The sequence below is a fragment of the Notamacropus eugenii genome, chromosome 2 (genome assembly GCF_028372415.1).
Source record: "Notamacropus eugenii isolate mMacEug1 chromosome 2, mMacEug1.pri_v2, whole genome shotgun sequence".
NCBI lineage: Eukaryota > Metazoa > Chordata > Mammalia > Diprotodontia > Macropodidae > Notamacropus > Notamacropus eugenii.
In genome coordinates, this window is record NC_092873.1 from 20983017 (window position 1) to 21006239 (window position 23223).

Genomic DNA, 23223 nt, shown 5'->3' on the forward strand with positions numbered 1-23223 from the left:
TGACCCTAGGCAAGTCAGTTAACTACTCTCAGTCAGTTAACTACTCCTCGTCTGGCCCCAGGGCCCTTCCCAGCTGTAACTCTATGACCCTAACTCTGACTTCTCAACAGCTCTCCTCGGTAATTACTGTAGGAGCCTTCTCACTGGTCCCCTGCTCTCTGCAGGCTCTTTCTTCTCCTGTCCATCCCCCCCATACCCAAACAAGTGCTATTCCTATTATACCCAGGTCTGAGCATGCCACTCCCCTGCCCAAGAGACAATCGTGGTTCCCTATTGCCTACAGGACAAAATACAGGCTCTTGTTTGTCAGTTAAAGTCCTTCCCAACCCACCTGTGACCCATCTCCAGGCTGATGTCACATAATCTGCATCCCAGCCAATCCAGCCCACAAGCATCCCTTTTCTTGTCTCCCCACTCCCACTCCCTGCCCCAGTTCCTGGAAAGCTCCAGTTTTCTTTAGGGTTCAGTTTAACAGCTGCCTCCTGATTGTGACAGTTAGTAGTCTGGTCCAGCCCACATTACTTTGGATTTATTCTGTATTTACTCATCTGTTTAATGTGCCGTGCCTCCTCCCTTCCCCCATCAGAATGAGAATTCCTTGAAGGAGGGCAGGGGCTCTATCCCCAGGGCCCAGATCACAGCGGACCCTCAATAAATGTTTGTTTAATGAACCCTCATCATCAGCAACGCTCAGATTTGGAGGAATCCCTGGGCTTTGGGAATCTAATGGTAATTGACTACTAATCTACAGATACTAGGGAATCTGGGACGTCAGAGGGAATTTGAACACTCACTGCACACGAAGTCAAGCTTCTGGTCAGAATTACAACTAGGGTCCCACCTACAATAAAATCTGTCTATGATTTTAAGGAAAACTGTTTTCAAAGAAGTTGACTCCAAACTAGCAACATACATCATCACCCTCTTACTGAGTATAAGAAGCAAAAAGTGTCAGAATTCAGTGTCTGGCAAGTAATCAGAGGGTGTTCAGTCATTGTGGCTGGCTGGAATGTCAAATGTTCACTAACAAGATAAGGCAGAAGACGGTTATCATGGTGAGAAGTAGAGGGCTGCCTCATTAGTCACCACCCTCATTCCTTCTCTGTAAATAAAGTTAGACCAGGTCATTGCTCTGGGCCTGAGCTCACATGCTTCTAAGCCACTTTTTAGATCAGACACTTGTGAATCACATTGGGCTGAGACTGCTCTTCTAAGGTCCTCCAGACTAGTCTGGCTTCCAGGGCCAACTTGGGGGTCACAGAAGGATCTCCATAAATATAACTTATTCAAGAGGCAAATGAATACACTAAACCAAACATATGGGTGAAAATTTAAACATAATTAACTTATCCTTGAACAGCTTCCTAAGTCAGCCTCCCAATTACAAACCCTGACAGTAATAGTGGGGAGATGACAACTATGGGATTCCAGCATATCACCAGCATTGTAGACATAAGGGAGACAATGTTACCAGGACTATTTCAGTGTAAACAATCTCAAAGCCAAGCAACTATCTGCAGCAAAAGCAAAAAGAAAAACAGAGTCTATATCACACAGTTCCAAACTGCCTGTGATCTGCACAGTTACTGCAGAGTAAAGATGAGACACAAGAGTTGACAAAATAAAATGTGACGCAGGTTTACATTCAACACAAACACTTCTAAGCTGTGATGACGACTGTGTCTGTGTCACCACGAGAAGGTGAGAAACGCGCCACCCATAACACTCACACGAGCGTGGTGGTCAGAGGCACCATCTCTGCAGAGCAAGAATCAAATTCCCTTACATGGGTTAGACATGGAGAAAAGGTACTGTCAGCCAGAACAAGAGGAGCAGAAAAGAGCCTCCACGCTGCCTTCCTTTATAAAACCCAAACCATCGTTGGGGGCTCAGACACGCCTGTTCTCCATGTTGCTTTCACCATTTGTGTGGGTACCGGGACCATTGTGTTCAGCCTATTTTCCACCCACAGCATGCAGCAAGGATAACCACTGATGGGGGCTCATTCTCTAACAGAATGTCATCAGCCAACTAAGCAAAATTAAAAGGTCATTCTGCTGAGCTGCATCAGCTAAAGCGAGAGAACAGTCACAAATCTTGTCATTAAAGTCCATGGTCTCAGTAGTCACCCAGGTGGAGGACTCACTCGAACTGTGTCTGACATCTGCATCTAAAAGCACTTCTCCTTACACTTAACCAATGCCCCAGGCGCAGATACCTCTTAGGACAGAGACATCAGAATCCTGAGGAAACAGTGATCATACTTTACCACTTTGCCCAGTACCCCCTTTCATGCCCTGGGCCATTAGAACAGAGCAGGATGTGTGCTTATGGAGAACGCTTAGCCTCCAGCTCCACTGTCTCAGGGAAATGACAGGCTTGCAGGTGGGGAGGGCACATTTGAACTAGGACTTGCCACATCCTCCAGTTGGCTTCAGGTTTAGTTTTATTAGTGACATCTACGAACCTTATTTACACATGACAAGAGATTGTCACAGTTATATGATAGGTAACAATAATATAGCCTGTCAATTACCAGATAGCGGGTGATCATAAGAATGCAGAAAAGGCATTCTGATGGCGTCCTGAAGGAATCAGGACTGTGTGTGGACGAGGAGAGACAGCTGCCAATTAAGTGCATTAATAAACAATAAAAAACCAGAGGGGCTCAATGTAGCTAAAATAAAACCAGAAACAGAACCACTACAAACAGCACAAACTCACAAGATAGTGACAATGACGGATAATTAGTGTGGAACAAACGCAGGTCACACCCATCCACCTCTGTGACCACAAATGCCCGGGGGGGAGCAGTTGGAGGGCAGCCTCTTTGAATGCAAAGACAATTTGGGGGTCAAGTCTCAAAGGCTCTACTACAAAGTACATTTTATACTGTCACAAAGATAAATCACATACTATTATATTAAAATAACTTTCTATTATTTTTTAAAATCCTTACCCAGCTAATGTTATTTTTCCTGGTCCTTGAAGATTTGATCCTGAAGGAAAGGTGGTTCCATTAACTACAGATGATAAGGTGCCATTATCAAGCTGTTCAAAATGAAAGGCAAGAATTTTAAAGATTAAAATGTTGACTTTTAAGGAATGCCAATCAGTGAGCCTCTGCATGAAAAGTATTCATTTTTCTGCAAGTGTATGTGATCACTCTTTTCCTTAATAATAATTTGGTTTTCTTTAAGACTCCATGGAACTCTTTTCTATACATTGGGATGATTCTGCTGTACTCAGTGCTAGGATAGGTGACCTGGGCTGTTGGTCTAAAAACAGCTCAGGTTTGGGTTTGAACCAATACGTGTGAGACAACATATACAATGTATTCATTTATTTGAATCACAAGAAAAATGAGTACAGAAGCATCATCGGTTCATAGAAAGTATCACAATCTATTTCTGATAGAATTAAATCAACTGTCTGCCCCCCTCCCCCATACACACAGTGTATTTACTTAATGCTTTGGCTGTGACCTTCACAGGAGGGGAATAGATGGAAATTTACTCCAGAAAATAGTCCAAAAATATGTATAATTATTAGCATTTTGAGAAGTCTTTTATATCTAAACCTCTACATTGGCAAGACTTTTTAAAATAGAACTTTTTTTTCAATCCAACAAACATTTTCATTTAATTCTCCCATGTTCAGGGACAAATAAGCCAGTTTTTTTTTACTTCTTCCTCTGCCATTACGTTGTTCATTAGATCCTCAAAAAGCCAGTACCCAAGGAGAGAATGAAGTAAAATTGACATTCTTTTTTCTGATGAGTAGCTCAGATCAAAGAATTTGGCAAGCACAATTAAGAACTATTAGCTAAAGCTCGTCTTTGATTTATTTGTTGGTTTTCATTATCCACGTGAGCCATTTTCTTCATAAGCATCAATAATTAAATCTGGGTGTATTTAAGAAGCATTTACATAAGCCCAAAATGGATTCTTAAACTTCTTCTTTTTCTTTTACCTCTTCTGTGCTCTCCCCAATTTCCCCTTCTATCAAGACTACCTGAGTGCCCTCATGGGGCCTGACATCATATACTGCAATAGTATCTCTTAGCAGGAAATTATAGAAAAGCTTCAGTCAATGAGTTTTCACAAGAAAAAAAAAATGAATCAGCAACAGTGAGTGCAATCCAAACACTTCTACTTTTACTTAAGACAAAGCAACCAATGTCAGATCTTCCTCTTGCCTTACTGAGAAGCCATTTATTTCCTTTGTTTTAATATGACAAAGGACCCAGAGGTAAGTGTTTGATGGTGATGACAATTTGCTGGAAGGTCCATTTTAATATGCTAACTTACCTTTGCTTATTGAGACTTTCCCCAAATTCCAAAGAGACTTTTTCCACTCAATTTATTTTTGTGTGAATAACAAAAGTAGGAACTCTGAAATCTGCCTCCTCTTCTTTGCAGAAACAATATAAATAATGGCATGGGGGACATCCTTTTTCTCTGGATATAAAAAGGTGGAGGGAGCAATGCACAGAACTGCTTTTCTAAGCCTGATTTTCATCCACTGGGGAACAGCTAGTTACTGGTATGAAAGTGACAAGAACTCTGGGGGAAATGACCACTATGTGTTATGGAGGAGAGGAAAGCCAGGAAGAGGTGGACATGCCCCCTCAACTTTGGAGAAGCAGGTTCAGGGGTTCAGAGGAAGGATTGCATGGCTTAAAATTCCCCAGAGGGATCAGTCCAGAAGGGATGCAAAGCTCCATCCTCAAGAACACCTGTCTGAAGGCACAAAAGAATGAATTCTACTGGACGTGGTTGCAAAGAAAAGTGGGAGAAAGGGCTGGTGCAGGCGATAGCCATTATGATGTGGCACAGTCCTAGAAGAGCATCCCAAGTACCAGAGCCCAGATGAAACTGACGCCAGTGAGGAAAAGGTGAGGGATGGGCACTGGATTTAGGATTTCACTGGGAGACCAAACTCCCACGTGAGGAAGCTCCCTCTACAATGCAGGTGAGCATCTCTAAGGCACCCCAGCCTCAGAGAGCTGTCCAAAGCACTGATAAGCTTAAGAGGCTTGGCCAGGGCCCCACAGCACATGCATGTCCAGGTCTCAGGATTCCCAACCTCACAGTCAGCTCTCTCTCCATTGAGACCTGTTTCCTCTCATACCGAAAAAGAGGAGCATCAAAGAAGGGAGAAGACTGCTGCTCCTTGGGGACAGGTGAGATGATGATGGGAGCAGGTGGAGAAAGGACAAAAAAACTTGAACTTTGCTTCCATCTTTTTTCTGCTAAGGAGAATGACCTTCTTAGGTCAAGAGCAGAATCAAAAGGCCATTTCAGAGTCAGAAGCCAGGCAAAGTCAGGGGGACAGGAAGACAGCAGGTACCTGACCACAATGAGCTCATGTCATCAGTAGCAAGCCCAGGACACCGGAGGAACTGGTCAACTGGTGAGCCACTGGCGGTGATCTCTCAAAGGTCTTGGAGAATGAGAATGGCATTAAAGAACTAGGCAAGGGTAAAGGTTGACCAATGAAAATAAAGGTCTTCAAATGACAGGTCACTGAGCCTGACTGGTAAAATTCTGAGGTGATCCCCAACTGCCATCTTTACCTGAGTCAGGAACTTACAGACCATGAGGGCGATGAACAGATACCCTGGATCACACAACTTTGGGAGTATTGAAAACCTGAAGGTTGCCAGAATGAGTTATGAAAGCAGAAAGAAGACATAAAAAGTCAGGCCAGAATCTCTGCTGTGCCCTCCCACCCCCCAAGGTGAGCCAAGCCCAACAAGAACACAAAGTTCAATGTCAAGAAATAGGTTGGAAGAATGAGCAGAAAAAAAGAGCCTGAACGTAAAGAGCTTCCATGGTGACAGTGAAACTTTAGACTCAAACACAGAAAAAGACAATGGCTTGAAAACACCAACAAGCAAAACCTCAAAGAAAAATGAAGATTGGACACAAGTCCAACAAGAATTTCTAGAAGAGTTCATGAAAGAGATTTTTAAAGAGCCAAAAATGATAAAAAAAAAAAAAAAAAAAAGCAAATGGGAGCTGCAGAAGAGAGAAATGAAAAGAGAATTAACAACCTGGAAAAAGAGATACAGAATCTTACTGAAGAAAATAACTGCATAGATATTAGAACTAGTCAAGTGGAAGCTAACTCCCCATGAAACATTAAGAAATAATAAAACAAAGTCAAAAGATTGAAACAATAGAAGAAATTGTAAAGTACAGGAAAAACAATAGAGACAGGGAACAGATCAAGGTGAGATAATTTGAGAATCGTTGGACTACCTGAGGGCCATGAACAAGAAAGAGCCTAGATATCACATTTTAAAAAATCATAAATGAAAACTGCCCAGACATCTTAGAACCATAATGCAAAGGAGAAACTGAATGAGCCCAATAATCACTTTCTGAAAGAAAATCCAAAACAAAAATTCCCAGAAATGTTGAGTCCAAATCCACAGTTGAAGCAAAAAGCATTGCAAGCAGTCAGAAAGAAAGAATTTAAATACTGAGAAGCCACAGCCAGAATCACACAAGATTTAGTAGCTGCTTCCAGAAGGCTTACAACCAAGAATAAGCCACCTAACAAAACTGAGTTTAATCTTACAGTGGAAAAAAATGTACCTTGAATTAAGTAGAGGACTTCCAAGCACCCTTAGAGACCAAAAGTGAGTAAAAAGTTTGACTTTAAAACACAAGACTCAAGAAAAGCATAAAAAGGTAAACAAGACTGAGAAATCATAAGGGACTGAACAAAGTTAAACTATCCACATTCTTACATATGGGGAGAGGAAACATGGAATCTCTAAGAACTTTATTATCACCAGAAGTCTTAGAGGGAGTCCAACTAGACAGAGGGTCTGGATGTGATCTATTGTCTTTGGATGTTCCCAAAAGAAGAATGGAAAGGTGGGGAAGAGGAATGCACTGGGAGCGAAGGAAGGGAAGAGGACGAGTGGGGAATTTATTGTACATAAATGAGGTGTACAAGAAAGATTTTATGTGATGGAGGGGGCAATATAGAGGATTGGTTAACACCTGGCCTCACTCTCACCTGAACTGGTTAAAGGAAGCAAAAATTCATATATACCCAGGTACAGAAATTCATTTTACCAACACGGGAGTAGGAGGGAAAGGGCTTAAGGGGAAAAGGAATGGAAAATAAGGTGGGAGTGCAGATTAAAGAAGACAGTGGTCAGTAACACTCAAGGAAGGGACAGGGAAAAAAGGGAAGGAAAAATATGGAGAAAAATACAAAGTTGGCAACCATAACATGAATGTGAATGGGATGATCTCACTCATAAAACAGAAGTAGCTAGCAGAATGGTTTAAAAACCAAAATAACAAAATGTTTACAAAGAACACACATGAAATAAAAATATACACATGGAGTTAAAATAACAGACTGGAGCAGAATTATGCTTCAGTTAAAGTAAAAAAGGCAGAGGTGGAAATTATGATTTCAGGCAAAACAAAAGCAAAAATAATTTGATTTTAACATTGATTTTTAATAAAGAAAGAAGAAAATCAAATTATCAGCATTCAAAATGAAAAATGTAAATTCGCAGTCGATGAAAAAGAGATCAAAGCAATTATTAGGAGCAATTCTGCCAACGACATTGTAGATAAATATTTACAAAAATATAAACTGCCCAGATTATCATAACAGGAAATAGATTACTTAAATATCCTTACCTTAGGAAAAGAAACGGAATGAGTTATAAATGAACTTCCAAAGGAAAATGTCTCTCAAAGATCATACGGATTCACAAGTAAATTCTACTAAACATTTAAAGGACAATTCTAATACTACATAAACCACTTAAAAATAGATAAAAGAGTCCTACCAAATTTCTTCTGACACAAATATGGTCTTGACATTTAAAGTGGGAAACAGAAAAAGAAAACTACAGACCAATTTCCCAATTAATAGTGATGCAAAAATTTTAAATAAAATACTAGCAAGGAGATTACAATAATATGTCACAAAGATCCTACACTACGATTAGGTGGGATTTATACCAGGAATTATGGTTTGTTCGATATTAGGAAAACCATAAGCATAAATTGACTCTATTGATAACAAAAACAACCAAATCACTGGATTATTTCAATAGAAAAAGCTTTCGACAAAATATAATACCCATTTCTGTTAAAAACACTAGAAAGCAAAGAGGTAAATGGAGCTTTCCTTAAAATAAGTAGTATCTATCCAAAATCAAGACCAAGCATCATCTGTAAGGAGGATAAGCTACAAGCCTTTCTAAAAAGATCAGGGATGAAGCAACGATATCTATTATCACTATAGCTATTCAATATTGTACTAAAAATGCTAGCTATAGCAGTGAGGCATGAAAAATCAATTGGAGGAATAAATACAGGCAAAGAGAAAACAAAGCTATCACTTTTTGCAGATTATAAGATGGTTTACTTCAAGAAGCCTAGAGAGTCAACTTTTAAAAAATGAAAACAATGAACAACTTAGCAAATTTACAATATGTAAAATAACCCCCCAGAAGTTATCTACATTTCTGTATATTACCAACAAAACCCAGAAGGAAAAGATAGAAAAAGAAATTGCATTTAAAATAGCTACAGACAGTATAAAATACTTGGGAGTCTACTTATCAAGACACAAACAGGAATTACATGAACACAATTACAAAACACTCTTCAAACAAATTTAGACAGATCCAAATAATTGGATGGCAGGGTGAATATCATTAAAATGACAATAGTATCTAAATTAATTGACATTCAGTGTCATATCAAACTACCAAGGGCTTTCTTTTAGAGGGCTAGAAAAAAAATAATAAAACTTTATCCAGAGGAACAAAAAGTCAAGAACATTAAGAGAATCAATAAAAAAAGGGAAGGAAAGAACCTACAAGAAGCAGATCTCAAACTACACAAACAACAAGGGTGCGATCATCGAACAATCCGATCCTCCACTGGATTGCTCAGTGGAACAAGAAGGCACATGAGCACAGTAATCCAGTGTTTGGTAAGCCCAAAGATCCCAGCTAATGGAGCAACGACTCACTCTTAAATAAAAAGTGTTGGCAAAGCTGGAAAGCAGTCTGGCAGAAACTAAGTATGGACCAGCATCTCACCCTGCATACCAAGAGAACCTCAAACAAGTACATGATTCAGACATGAAAGGTGATAGCATATGGAGGAACATGGAAGAAATTATTTGTCTTCTAGGATGGGAAACAGATCATAACCACAATTAGGGAGGAAAAACGGGTAATTTTGATTACATAAAATTATAAAGTTTTTGCACAAACAAAACCAATGTAGCTAAAATTAGAAAGAAAGTAGGAAACTAGTGGGGGGGAAGAATTTTTGCAGCATGTTTCTCTGATCAAGGTCTCATTTCTAAGAAATATGAGGTACTGAGTAAAATTTACAAGAAGAACCATTTCCCCATTGATAAATGCTGAAAGGACATGGTTTCAGAAAAACTGGAAAGACTTGTTTGAGCTGATGCAAAGTGAGGTGAGCCAAACCAGGAGAACAATTTACATAGAAAAGGCAATATTAAGGGAGTTGGCTACTCTGATCAACATGATGGTTCCAAATGATTCCTAATGAAAAGTGCTCTCTCTCTCAGACAGGGCTAATGCAGGAATATGTTTTTTGTAGACTATACATATTTGTAATGAATTTTGTTTTTGTTGCCTCCACAATGGGTGAGAGAATTTGGAACTGAAAATAAAATAAAATTGAATTTTTAGAAAGAAGATGCAAGTTCAAATTCAGCCTCTGACACTTACCAGCAGTGTTACCCTGGGCAAGTCATTTAACCCTGTTTGCCTTACTTTCTTCAAGGAAGTCTCTGACTTAGTCACCTTCACTATAAAAGGGATCTTTCCCTCCTTTTACTTTTCAGTGTGAGCTTTTATAAGGTCTCTTTCCCACTTCTGCCCTCTGCCCTGGGGCTATAATGGAAGAAGGCTATAGAAAGCCTTCTTGCAGACCCTGGGGGTCAGATGACCCTGCCAAAGGGGATGTTATCCAATGGCAGTCAGCCAGTAGGAGGTCCTATGACCCCTCCCCCCCACCTCTTTTACAACCCAGGCAATGACAGAGAATCACAGAATCTTTGAGATGGGAGTAATGACTGAGTTCAGTTTGTCTCTCCAAGTAAGACTCACTTCTACCACATTCCTGGGCAGGGGTTACTCTAGGAAGTTCACTCTCTCACAACCCAGTCTCACAACCCACATCTTCCCTCTTAGCGTTGAGCTAAAGGCATTTTCATTTCTACCTCTGGGACCCGCATTTTCCCTCGGCAGTCACTTAAGAACACATCGTTCCCTGATGGGCTGAGGAGATCCTTACACTACCCAAATGCAGCTGGCCCAACCAACCCAGTTGGTCCAACAACTGGTCATTTCTGTTTTTTAAAAAAGCCAATAAACCAGCTTTTGGATTGAATTGCTGGTGGAGCCCATCAGAATAATTGATTTCAGGACACCAGGCACCAGGGCTATGTCCTTGACATTGTCCTAATCTGAAACTTTGCCTTCTTAGAAAATAAATACATGTTTTTGTAGGAGACCAAATAGCCCTACCACACCTGAGTTCTGTGTGGTCTCCAAGGAGAATGAGACCCAAGGCTCAGTGATATGCTTGGTTTCTATTTTAAAAGTGGCCCGAGGCTTACGAAAGACTTTCCTAACTACCCTGAGAAGTCGGCAGTGGATTTCTATCAACCCCATTTTACAGATAAGACTGATTTGTGATCATACACAGCCAAGAGGTCAGAACCACATTTCCTCCCACCTCAGGGCCACTGCTCTGGTGGTCTGGGATGGGAAGCAAATGGCAGAATTAATCCCTATTACATAAAAATGACACCTTTTCTAGACCCACCAACGCCACCTGGCTTCACCGACTGCCCTCTTCTACTGTCCACATCCCACCCATCCATCCAAGACCAAACTCCTCCTCCTTCTTTTCCTCCTCCCCCGAGGCTTGGTTTTCCTCCTTTTATGAATAATATTCATTGGTTCATTATTTGAACTCCTACAGGATTTGGAAGGTTTTCTTACACCATCTAACAAAGATTTTTCACTCAGTGTCATCCACATTAGTTTTAGCCCAATTGTAAGGTCTTTAAAAGGTCACTTCATGTCTTACTGTATTTTCCATGATATTTAACACATAGTAAACATTTAATAAATGCTTGCTGACTGAAAATAGAGGATTAACCCTCCAAAATTCAAATTATTTTGATGGCAACAGTCTGGATTTAAAGAGATAGCAGCGCTTGGCTTTTAAAAAAAATTAAACGATGACTCACTTGGTTTTGGGTGATAAGATTTAATTTAGCAGGTACTGGCAGAAATCTTCCAACTAAGGTAGTCAAAGGTTTAGGCACATCTGCAAGGGAAATATAATTTAAATTAATTTAGAGCATATAAATTCATCTTCTACTTTTCAATCCTCTTATATTTTCTTTACCTTGAAAACTTCCTGAGGCAACAGATTTCTGACCAGATCGGTGAACAGCTGCCCTGAAACTCCCATGAGGCATCCCCAGTCCGAGCACTCACAAAAAAATCCCCCTCCTTTCTCCTTCCCTTGTCTAATCCCTAACTTCTCCCATCTCCTTCATTAAATCATTGTTGGATCCCAGGGCTCATTAAATGGGGCATATTTCCTACATAATGATGCCCTATGGGCCTAGATTGTGTAATGCTCATATGCCCAACAAAACTGAATCCCATGGCTTCTGCCCCTATGACTCCAGGGGATGGATGCTGGTTGGGGTTGGTCAGCAAATCCAAAGGAGCCAGGAAGATGGAGGAGTGGCCCTTCCCAAGCACAGGCTGCATCATTGCCCTTCAGTATTGGGCTATGGATGCCTGAAGCAGGAGCCCAGGGAGCTGATGAGAAGGTGACTGGGCATTCCTTCAACATCCTCTTACATTTTCTCCTTGGCCCTCATCTCTTCTAAGCAGATGTTGCTGTCCTTGTTGGGAGGGATGGAGATGTTGGGCTAGAGGGGATGGGACTATTCTGGGGCCAAAGCAGCCCATTAAAACTACTGACAAACAGATAAACTCGATCAGTTAAGGCCAAGGAAGAGGGCAGTCAGTCTCATAAAAGTGTTCTATTTTCTACTTAGGTTACCACCATGTGCAACTCAATACTTTTAGCACTGAAATTGTGCTGTATTTTATCTCTGATCACTCAGAAACCACAATTAGTTTCTCATAATACTGTAGGTCATTATCACAAACAACAGAAGCTCTCCACTGTCAATTATTGTGCTGGTGAAGCCAGGAAGGGCCTTTTAAGAGACATCTGGGGTTGGCAGAATTTTTAAAAACAGCTTCTAGTATAGATAGTATAGAATCAAGAATAAAATTTCATATCCTAGAACCAGTTTTCAGTGACTGCATTCCCATTTCTAGTTAGCTTTTACCAAACTGAACGGATTAGACCTACCTACGAATATTCTATTTGCTAATCCAATTTCTATAGGTCTTCTGACCCACAATGAAGACTAGACAACTAGAGACACAGGAGCTGTCTCGCTCTAAAAGGCGTCAGTTATCCTGGGGGAAGGCAAAGGGGGGCTTTCTCCTCTTTGTCATCAGTAATCACTGCTTTCTGAGCCTCCCAGGTGAACTACTACTCAACCATCATGATCCCATCATGCTTCTCTCCCTCCCTACAGTCAATCACATTTACTCACCCAAATGTACAGACATAAGATAAACAAGACAGTACTTCTTCATTGACTTTGTACCTGGCTGTAGGTAATTATTTTGTTCTTGATACTGGGGAACCAAGTGGACAGCTTTGAGTTCTCTCGTGCCTGAATTGTTGATGCACAGCATTTGGGTGCCCCCTTTTAGCTGACATATTACCTAAAATTAAAAAAAAATCACACCACATTTTAAAAGGGTAATTACAATGATATGGGTAAATGGTAAATCTCTGAGAATTTGGAGCCTCAGGAAGTAGAAAATGCTCCTAATAAACTCCATTCTCTGCTTCTACCTGTATAATCTGCCCAGTAAACCCCCACTGTCCCTTTCCTGTACCTGAGGCATGAGAAAAGTGCAGAGAGTTTGGCTGAGTTCTCTTTAGGGAAAAATAAGACTTCACGTCATTGCATAGCTAGGTGTCACCATAGTGATTACAGCACTGGAGGCAGAAAGACTCATCTTCCTGAGTTCCAGTCCAGTCTCAGCCACGTCTTAGCTATGTGACCTGAACGTCATTTAACCTCTGCCTGCCTCAGTTTCCTCACCAAAAAATGGGGTTAGAAATAGCACCTGCTTCACGGGGTTCTTGTGAGGATCAGACGAGCAGTTTGTAAAGTGCTTAGTAGTACAGAGCAGGCACATAGTAGGTGCTTTGTTAAGTGCCGGTTTCCTTACCTTAGCATGGACCCAGCATAGGAAAGACAACCTTTGGCTTGGATCTGGGTGTCATCTGGGCTCCCCACTTCCTTGACTCCCACTATATAAGGAGGTTTTCTTTTTTCTTTTCCCACCCTCTGACTGTAGTTGCTTCATGGCCACCTGGCTCAGTTCAGAAAACACTCCCAAGATTGCTCCTGGGCCCACGGTCCAGCCTCATGATCCTGGTCCTGTTCACTTCAGGCTAAGTACCTCACATCACTCACAGTCCAGAATCCCACTTAAATGATCCCTCTGGAGATCACCTAAGTTCAACTAAAGCACTGATAGATTAGAATAAAGCCCTACATTCGTAGGACTAAGGAGGAATGCCAGTTAAGCCAGAGAGCAGACCTCAGGGAAAGGCAAACAGCAAACCGCGGCAATGAATTCATGTGTGGTTCTACGACAGAATTTCACAGACTTTGCCAATGTCACTTCTGTGGACTCGTGATGGCATTCCTTACCATTGGGTTAGATTCCTTCTTATGGGAACAGCTGGAGTTCTCCATGGGTTCCTGTGAGGGTGGGAACTTGCAGCAGCTCTCCTGGGCATGTGCATTCTGAAAAACCGCCTCCTCCTGGTTGGTAGCTGTAATGGCACCAACTGCTTCCCTTATCTCCACCTAAGAAAGGCAAAGTCATGTCAGAACCTGAGTTTTGGGCCTTGACCTCAACAGTTACGAAGGACTGAAAATTCCAACTCTAGTTCTATGAAATAGAATACTCATTAAGCAAATGTGGTCCTTAACCTAAGTGACTGTTGTCTCTGGCAGGAAGTTCTAGTACAGACCTTACTTTCCTGAGGGAAGGGGTAAGGTAGACACATCAGATAAGAGTTATCATATCCTCATCTAACAGATAGCACTGGTATCATGGAATGAACTGTAATGTAGTAAGAATCCACAGGCCTCTATGACCTTCCATCTTTACGGAGGTCAGACTGACACAACCCGTTCCCATCATACAGAGAGGTCATTAGAGCTTCCTGGAATGGACTTCTCTCCCCCTCCCTAATTATGCTTAGAAGGTTCATTTGAGGCTCAAGTCCAATTCAAAGCCATTGCCTGTAATTTGATAATAAGTACTGTGGTTTAATAACAAAGAGAAAGGGCTGTGTGGCCCAATGAAAACTGCTAGGCTTGTGGGTGTTACCAAGGAAACCACTTCTGCTTTCCATCTCCAACTACACCATGAACCAGTTGAGGGGAGGAGTCCATTCTTATGCTCATTGACATTCAGTAAAAGTCACATCACCCAGCACAAAGATGAACATGTGAGTGTTTACCATGTGCCAAGCATCATGCCAAGTGCTGGAGATCCAGACACAAGTTGCTTTCCTCCAGGAGCAGACATGCTAAGGTGGGGGTTCTTTACCTTCAGAATCACATTTGTTAAATGCATAAAACACGTAGGAGTACAAAGGAAACAAACTCCACTGAAATACAGTGATCGAGATATTTATTTTTTAAGAATTCACAGACTCCAGGTTAAAAACCCCCTGTAACATGGGAAAAACAACCTTCCCTGGAAAGTGGAAGCCAGAAAGGGGCCCCTAAATGATAGTTACTTAATAAATCTGTTGATCCAACATCCATGTTTCATTGTTATCAGCCTCGTAGGCAGTTGTGTGCCCAGCAAAAGGCTGCAAAGCTCCTTCGATTCAAATAAACTCCATATTCTGTTGTTGGGGGAGGGGCAGAGGCATCTACCACATCCACCCACTGCTGGCCCCTTCAGTGGACCAGATGTGCATCTGAAATAAAAGCTGCCCCAGATTCTCTTGTGTGATCCAAGTGGAATCACTTACAGAGAATAGTTTACCCTCGAAAGCAATGTGTCAAAATGAAAGCTGGCTATGAGGCAGAGAGCAAACACTTAAGTTTATAATGAAAGGAATATATCAGTCATGGGTATCTCTCTACAGAGACAGGTAGACAGATGGATGGAAGGACAGATTGATGGACAGATGGATGGAAGGACAAATAGATGTACAGATAGACAGATGGATGAAAGGATAGATTGATGGACAGAGAGACTGATGGATGGACAAATGGATATCTCACCCTGAGGCACAGAAGACCCTAGATTCTCAAACACTTTGCCAGCAGAGAGCAAGTCTTAGGCATGTCCTAGGAAGATGGTGTGATAAGAGAATTTTTCTGAATAGTTTTATGACCATTGTTTCCTTAAGACAGCCAGTTACACAACTAGCTGGAGCTCGCAGAATTTGACTGACATTCGATTTTAGCTCTAGTGATTAACTGTTGAGTGATAAGAAAATTTCTGGCTCAGCCTTTATTACTTTGTTATCAGCTTTATCACTTACTTAAGACAAGCACATCAAGTAACCAGGTATAGCTTCAGTCTGAGTGGTCAGCCTGCAAATTCCAGTTCTATCCCGTGTTTAGTGACTGCGTTTTTTTACCTGATGCAAATCTTCCCCTTCTCCTATCTGTTCTTCTTCTCTCTGCAGAATTCCATTGTATCCACCATGCCTTGTAACTAAAACCTCCTATCTATGCTCCATCATGTTGTTCAGTCCTTTTAGTAGGGTCCAACTCTCTGTGACCTCATTTGGGGTTTTCTTGGCAGAGATACTGGAAGGATTTGCCATTTCCTTCTCCAGCTCATTTTATAGATGAGGAAACCAAGGCAAAGAGGGTTAAGTGACTTGCTCAGGGTCACACAACTAGGAAGTGTCTGAGGCAGGATTTGGACTCATGAAGACGCCTGGTGCTCTAAGCACCATGATGCCACCTGGCTGCCCACCTATGCTCCAGGCATATAATAAATTAGCTAGTAAAACATCTCTGCAAGCTGTAGGTATGTTGGCCTCCCTACAGTTGCAGGAGTGGCACCACCAGAATGGTACCAAAGCTCTTCCTGGAGCTCTTTGGTGCTAAGAGGTCAGGACAGGCTGGGCAGAGTCGAGCCTCGGAAGCAGGGCAGGTGCGTGCGAACATCTGACTTGGAAACATCAGGCCCTATCCAATCATTTCCTGAGGAAGCTCGGTCTGCTTTGTTGTAGGAGGAGCCCAAGCAAAGAAAAAGCCGGCCTTTTGATGAAGATATTATTAGCAGTGAAATGTACACAGCAGTGACTAGCTATAAAATTTATTGATTAGGACTCCATGTCTGTTTCTTGCAAAAGACAGTCATTTGCCAGTTGAAGCAAATAGCAGGAGATGAGGTATTGTTCACTGAGACTGGGTCCCCCATATGAACTACAAGACATAAAATTCAAATTGGGCACTTAGGAAGGAAAGCAATGATCACTCTGAGGCAATTTTGCATTTGTTAAGAAAAAGTCGTGACAGACTAAACTAATTTCCTTATTGCAATATGGTGACTAGCCTGGTAGACTACAGGTAGACCTGGTAGAGACTGCTGTAGACTGTCATCAACCTCAAGTCAAGTCAACAGGCATATATATTAAGCTGCTATTTGCAAAGCATTGTGATCAAGACATGGTATTTAAGTTTCAGCTAAGCATTTGGTAGTCTCTCACTCTGGAATTTCTCGTGGGCAACATGGGCAAAGAGGGGCTGGAAGGCAGTGCTCACAGAGTTGGCAGAGTGAGCTGTCCTAGACAACCATAATTAATGGAATGATGGCCACCCAGGTCACTGGTGGTCTGCTGCTGGCCTCTGGGCTGGACCCTGTGCTAGCCAACATTTGTCAATGAGGTAGATGAAGTCACAGATAGTTTGCTTATCAAACCTATGGGTGATAAAGAGTTAGGGGATAATAACACTATTGAGTGGACCACTGATCCAAGATCCACAAAGTCTGTCACAGGGTGAGTAATGGAGCCAAATAATACAAGATGCCGTGCCACGGTGATAGATGCCAGTTCTGCCTTTGCTGACTCAGACTTGCCTCTTCTAATGCCGATGGCTTTTTACCATGAGCAGAGACACACATCGTCCATCCTTCCTGTTCATCTTCTTATTCACGTCCTCCGGGAAGTGAGGATTTGCCCAATACACCAGAAACCTTCCTTTAAACACAAGGCCCGTGGCTGCAGCTTACAATATTCCCACTGAAACATAGGCATTACATTTTAAAACTAAGTCAGCACGTGGTCAGCGGGCATCATCATGTGTGGGTCATCAGCCCTCTGTCTATTGGCATTGGATATTTTTGCTTTAAATCATCCACTAGCTCTGGGCAGCAGGGGACCCGGCTATATGGCCAGTACACCTTCTTTTTAGGTCACACACCCCTTTGTCATCACCACTGGAAATGTGCAGCCTCTCCACACTCGCCACGCATCTTCCCCTGCCTAGGATTCTTTCTTCCAGGATCTTTGTGTCCATGAATTGCAGCCATGTATCAGCACTGCCGAGAATATTGACGTTAAGAAAAGACGGTTTTTGGGTAGGCAGTCCCAAACCTTGGCATCCAAGTGCTGCTTAATGGCTTCCTTCCTTCCCTTTTCTTTCTTTCTTTCCTTTCTTTGCCCTTTCTCCTTTCCTTCCTTCCTTTTCCCTCCCTCCCTTCTTTTCCCCTTCCTTCCCTCCTTCCTTCCGTTTCTCTCCTTTCCCTCCTTGAAAGGAAGGACTTCCAAGGACTCTCCAAGACACATACCCTTTTGTGCTAATTCAGTGGACTGCCACCTAACTGTGTGCTACAGCCAGGACAGTGGGTATTCTTTAATTTATCTACTTCCTTTTTTCTATGTGGATTGTTCATTTCCCGGGCGACTGTGGTTCCCCAAGATAAGGCCCTGCAGTGTCCCGGGGCAGAATTTAATCATCACCATGTCAAAGGCAAAGTGAAGAGCTGGGATTTGGAGGGCATCACTTCCTCCAAGGAATTTTAGGTTTGGATTTCCTGAGGGCAGCGCTCCTAGTATCCTGGTATACATGAAAGCCCTCCCCCCAGCCCCAGACACCAGGCTCTCCCAAGTCAGATGCTGCTTTAAAAATCAACAAAGATGAAACAGCAGAGTCTTGGCTGCCAGCCCCCCCAAGTGCTACTGCCGGGTACCAAGTGGGAGGGCTGCGGCATCCTAAGAGAAAGCCTTTGGTGTCCTAAGGCTCCAAGGGCAAAACAAATCACCAGAGTGACCTGACTGTCCACTGCTCAAAGGGGGCTGTGGGCTGGTGCCCAGAGTGAGAGAGCTTAAGAGTTGGACACAGCGGGACCATGGTCCGTTCTAGACACTAGGAGGGATGCCGCCAATCTGGAGAATTCCACTGGATGGTAGCCAACAATGCCAGGCTGCCCTGTGCCGCAGGCGCTTCTCTGCCTACAAATCCCCAAGGTGAATAAGAGGGAAGTTGATCTCCTCCTGAGCAAAGATGCCCCTTCTTACAACTTGAGACGTGTGGGGCTGAGAACTCTGGGCTCCAGAACTACTTCCCCGTGTGCATCAGGAAAGGTTTAGAGGATCAGGGACCTCTCCTAGAGCTCCCCAAAGTCAGGTCTGAAAGGGAAAGGTAAAAAATACTCCTGATAACGTCCTCTGAATTTCTGAGGATTCCTCATCTCCCAAATCCAGCAGACTTCAATTAATCCAGAGGACGGGAGGGACATGGAGGACAAATTTCCTTGGGGGCTGGGGGGAGAGATGGCATGATGCCCAGGATTTCCTCCAATTGGCCCTGAAGGCCAGGCTATGAGGGAACTCCTGAGGAGGTCCCAGAAGAAGTTGCTGAAGGATCAGCCTAGAGGGGCGACAGTTGTCCAAGAGCTACAGAATTGGCGTTTTCTTGGCTTGACTTTGGAGGACAGAAACTAGGACCGACGGACTGAAATGACAGGAAAAGTTAAGCTCCACTTCCAATGATTAGCGTGATCTGAACAGCAGACGGACTTCCTTGGGGGAGAGTGAAAGGTTGGGCACTGGTGGTGTTCATGTGGATGCTTGATGACAACAGTGGCGATGTCCAGGGGAGGGGCCGTTCTTCACAAAGAGGCTCCAATGTCCTGTCCATCTGTAAACTTGTAGGAAACAGGCTCTGAAAATGTCCACATATGTCTGGAGTCATATGATCAGATTTACTCATGAACACTAATGCCAGCTGTCAAGGAAATCGGGGCATAATAAAGGGGTAAAGAGAACCATAGTTAATGAGTTTGCTCCCTTTTGGCCTCATGTCTGGATAATTAGAGCTGTTTACTCCCTCCCCACCCAGTCGAACATGACTGCTCATTAACCAGGAACATAGTGGCAGACTTGGCTGAGTGATATTGACAGCTCCTGCAATTATTTGGCCTTTCTAGAGAGTCTAGACGGAGGGAATTAGGAAGGACAAGATCCAAACTGCCTCAGATTCCTTTCTTTGTCTACAGAAAGTCAATGATTCGTCTATCCTCTCCCCTCCTCCCCTTCCTTCCCCTGCCACACAGCATCCCTTTCTCGTCCTTCTATAAAGGGCGTCCCAAAAGTCTTGGTTCAGTGGTAAGCTTTTGCACGAAGACTTCTGGGACACCCCATTAATTATGGGTTGTCCCTGAAATCTGATTTTCCAAGCATTAACCTGGAGCCAGTAAAGTCTAGTGTGAAGTCCCAGGTCAAAGCCATGATTTGGCGACACTGTTTTCACTTGTAAGCAATGAACACCTTTGTTGACTGAAACTCTGTTCTGGGAGAGGTGGGGGTACAACAAGACAGACAGAGGCAGAGACGAGGGAGAGACAGAGAATGGGAAGCCCCTGTAAGCAAGCAACCTTCTGGGGAGGAGACTGAGAGACTGTCTGAGCCCCGCAAACCTTTCCTTCCCAGCTCCAGGACACAGGATGGCTTCCACACCAGAAGGAGCATCAGAGCAGAAGTCAGTTAGAGCCTGCTACCTCCGACCACGCTCTCTGGGCTTGGCCTATGGTGCTGCGACCCCCACCAGAGCTGCCCCTACTTACTAGAGGACTTCTGTTCACTCTTGCCTGAATGATCTCCAATTCACTTCAAATGAGCTCACAGGATTGCCAGGATGCTCAGATGAGATCATGGAGATACAGTGTTTTCAGAGGTGAAACTGCAGATAGAATTATCAGTCACACTAGTAATTATTAATGACATTAGCAGGCTAGCTGAAAAGGAGCATGCTTGTCAACAAAGTATTCAGCCCTTTCTCTCAGACTTCCCACTTGCTTTAAGGGATCAAGAGTCAGCTGCTTCAGGGGAAATTAGCTTAGCTGGTGAGAGTGTGAGCTAATGAGGCCAAGGTCAAGAGATTAATCCCCATAAACTTCAGGGTTAGCAGGCAGCCTGACCCCCAGCCATGACAGCTCTCCAATGTGGAGGCTGGGGATGTGGAAGGACAGCTGTAAAATTAACTGTTGGCTCTTCTTACAAAGTGGGGCTCAGCCCTCCCACCTTACTGGAGCATAGCACCTAGCAGGTTATGCACAAAGCACTGAGTTTAAGCAGGTAATAACACCGAGGTCACAGCCATTTGTGTTCCCACCCACATCCCCTTGCATTAGCTATGAACACGACTACGTTGGATTAGCCACTCTGGATTCACCTGATGGGCACCAGTCACCCTACAAAACGGGATGCTGTGGGTCAACAGGGGCTATGGCATCCAGTAAGAAGCCTTCCCCTCAGAGGCCTACATGAGGATCACCTAGGTACATCCTACTTGGGAAAGAGGGAGGGACCTTACTGGAATCACTCGGACGTTGTGATGAGCTGCTCCTTCCCGGGCTGCCCAGGCTCCCAAGGGCAGGACACTGGCTGGGTTCCTGTGCTGAGTCCTTAAAGAGGACAGGAAGTGGATGTTATAGGCATGTGGCTGCAGCTGGGATGGGGAGGGCAGCATGGTCTCTTCCAAAGGGCTGAGCTCGGGCAGACCCGAATAGTCTTCAAGAATCTGTTCCTCGTTACTCTCGTCAACCAGACGCTCGACCTTCACTTTACTGCTGCAATCTGCGTTGAGGGGAGCGTTGAAGGAGGGCAGCAGCGTCTCCCGGGCGTCAGCCGAAGTGAAGTAGGCATCTTTAAAGGAGTGGAAGTCTTCATCATCGTCATGCTTACTGATCACAGCACTTTTCAGGTTAATGTTTTCAGAAATGAATTGACTGTCTTGGCTAAAAATCTCCGTCACAATTTCATCTTCTGTGTTTGAAATCCCACCAAGTAGGGGCTGGTCTTCCAGATCTACAGAAGAAATCTTAAACTGCTCATCTCTACAGTTTTCTTTTTCCAAAAGTAGTTTTCTTCCCAGCAATCCTTTCATCTAGAAAACAAATAAATACATGAAATGGGCCCAAATGACTTCTCCCCACCTCCACTTGTTTAAAATGCAGGACTCTGGGGATGTGCAGAGGCCATCGAATCCAACCCCCTTGTTTTACAGATGGAACTGAGGCCCAGAGCGCTTGAGTGATAGAGAGGGGACTTCTGGAGTCAACGAGACCAACTCTTCCATATCTGAAAAGGGAGCAGGATCCTTTTCTAACAGCCTCCCACCCAAGGGAGTTTATCTGGCCTTCTCCAGACCTCTCAGGAAGGGAAACCCTTATTTGACAGGCTTGGCTAGCTTGGACGGAGTGACCTGTGACGTTAACCCCAGTGCAGCTTCCTCATCAGTAAAATGGGTGCGTGCAGCAGCCACCTTGCACTGGGGCACTGCTGGGCTGGGCTGAGATGGTGCAGCAAAGGTCCCGCCATGGCCCCAGGGCCAGGCAGCATGTGGCCCAGCGCTCTTTTACAAGAAGCCCTCCCAACGTGCGGGTGCCCAGATGGTGCACTCCCAGGGGAAGCCGAGAGAATCAAGGGGCTGCAGAAGGCTTCTGGTCACACATGAGGCACCCGAGGCGGTCCAGCTCCGGGCCAGGCGGCCTCTCACCCCCCAGAGATGCAGAACCTGGGGCTCAAGGGCCTGAGGACCCTGGGAGGGTGTGGCAAAGCCTCCGGGACAAGCCTCCTACGCGGGTTCGGGGGCCAAGGTCCTCCCCTCTCTGGGCCTCAGTTTCCTTCTCTGTAAGAGGAAAGGAAGCCCCCCCCTGCGGAGCCTGTGATTCTCAGCCCCCCGCCCCCCGGCTCAGGATTTGGGGCTGGGGGCGTCGTTTTCTGTCCCTCCTGCCCCCTTTCCTTTGGCCAGACCCGGAAATCCCCAGCGGGAGGACGCCGGCCCTGCCCCCGGGCCTGCCCCCGGGCCTGCCCCCGCCCTGCCCCCGGCCCTGCCCCCGGGCCTGCCCCCGCCCTGCCCCCGGTCCTGCCCCCGCCCTGCCCCCGGCCCTGCCCCCGGTCCTGCTCCCGGCCCTGCCCCCGGCCCTGCCCCCGGTCCTGCCCCCGGGCCTGCCCCCGGGCCTGCCCCCGGGCCTGCCCCCGGGCCTGCCCCCGGCCCTGCCCCCGGTCCTGCTCCCGGCCCTGCCCCCGGGCCTGCCCCCGGCCCTGCCCCCGGCCCTGCCCCCGGCCCTGCCCCCGGGCCTGCCCCCCGGTCCTGCTCCCGGCCCTGCCCCCGGGCCTGCCCCCGGCCCTGCTCCCGGCCCTGCCCCCGGCCCTGCCCCCGGTCCTGCCCCCGGTCCTGCTCCCGGCCCTGCCCCCGGGCCTGCCCCCGGGCCTGCTCCCGGCCCTGCCCCCGGCCCTGCCCCCGGGCCTGCCCCCGGGCCTGCCCAGCGAGCTCCGGCCTCCCCTCCCCCCCACGACGGCCGGCCGCGGACCTCCGTGGGGAGGGGCAGCTGTGGCTTCACGGCCTTCGGGTCCTCCCCGTGTGGAAGCGCCCTCCCGCAGGGTGACCTCCCCAGCTAGGAGGGGGCAGGGGCGGCCCCTCGAAGGGGCTTGGGGGGGAGGGGCGTCCCGCTCATGCCGGGCGGTCCCAGTGTGGAAGCGCCCTCCGGGAGCCCGGGGTCACGCCGCC

At 45.1% G+C, this 23223-nt stretch overlaps 1 protein-coding gene across 5 annotated transcripts in view; it reads right to left on the reverse strand.

Moving 5' to 3' along the window:
• Positions 1-23223, reverse strand: part of TESMIN (testis expressed metallothionein like protein) — a 45709-nt gene that overhangs the window by 22079 nt on the left and 407 nt on the right. For 2 of the 5 annotated variants that reach the window (XM_072639384.1, XM_072639383.1), the window contains exons 2-6: positions 21025-21597; positions 13873-14031; positions 12748-12868; positions 11293-11372; positions 2960-3051 (exon numbers count right to left, since the gene is read on the reverse strand). In XM_072639384.1, coding sequence (XP_072495485.1) covers positions 2960-3051; positions 11293-11372; positions 12748-12868; positions 13873-14031; positions 21025-21597 — 1025 coding nt within the window. Of the gene's footprint in view, positions 1-2959; positions 3052-11292; positions 11373-12747; positions 12869-13872; positions 14032-21024; positions 21598-21975; positions 22317-23026; positions 23134-23223 lie in introns of those variants that run through there. The other 3 variants (XM_072639386.1, XM_072639387.1, XM_072639385.1) reach the window with 3 other exon arrangements.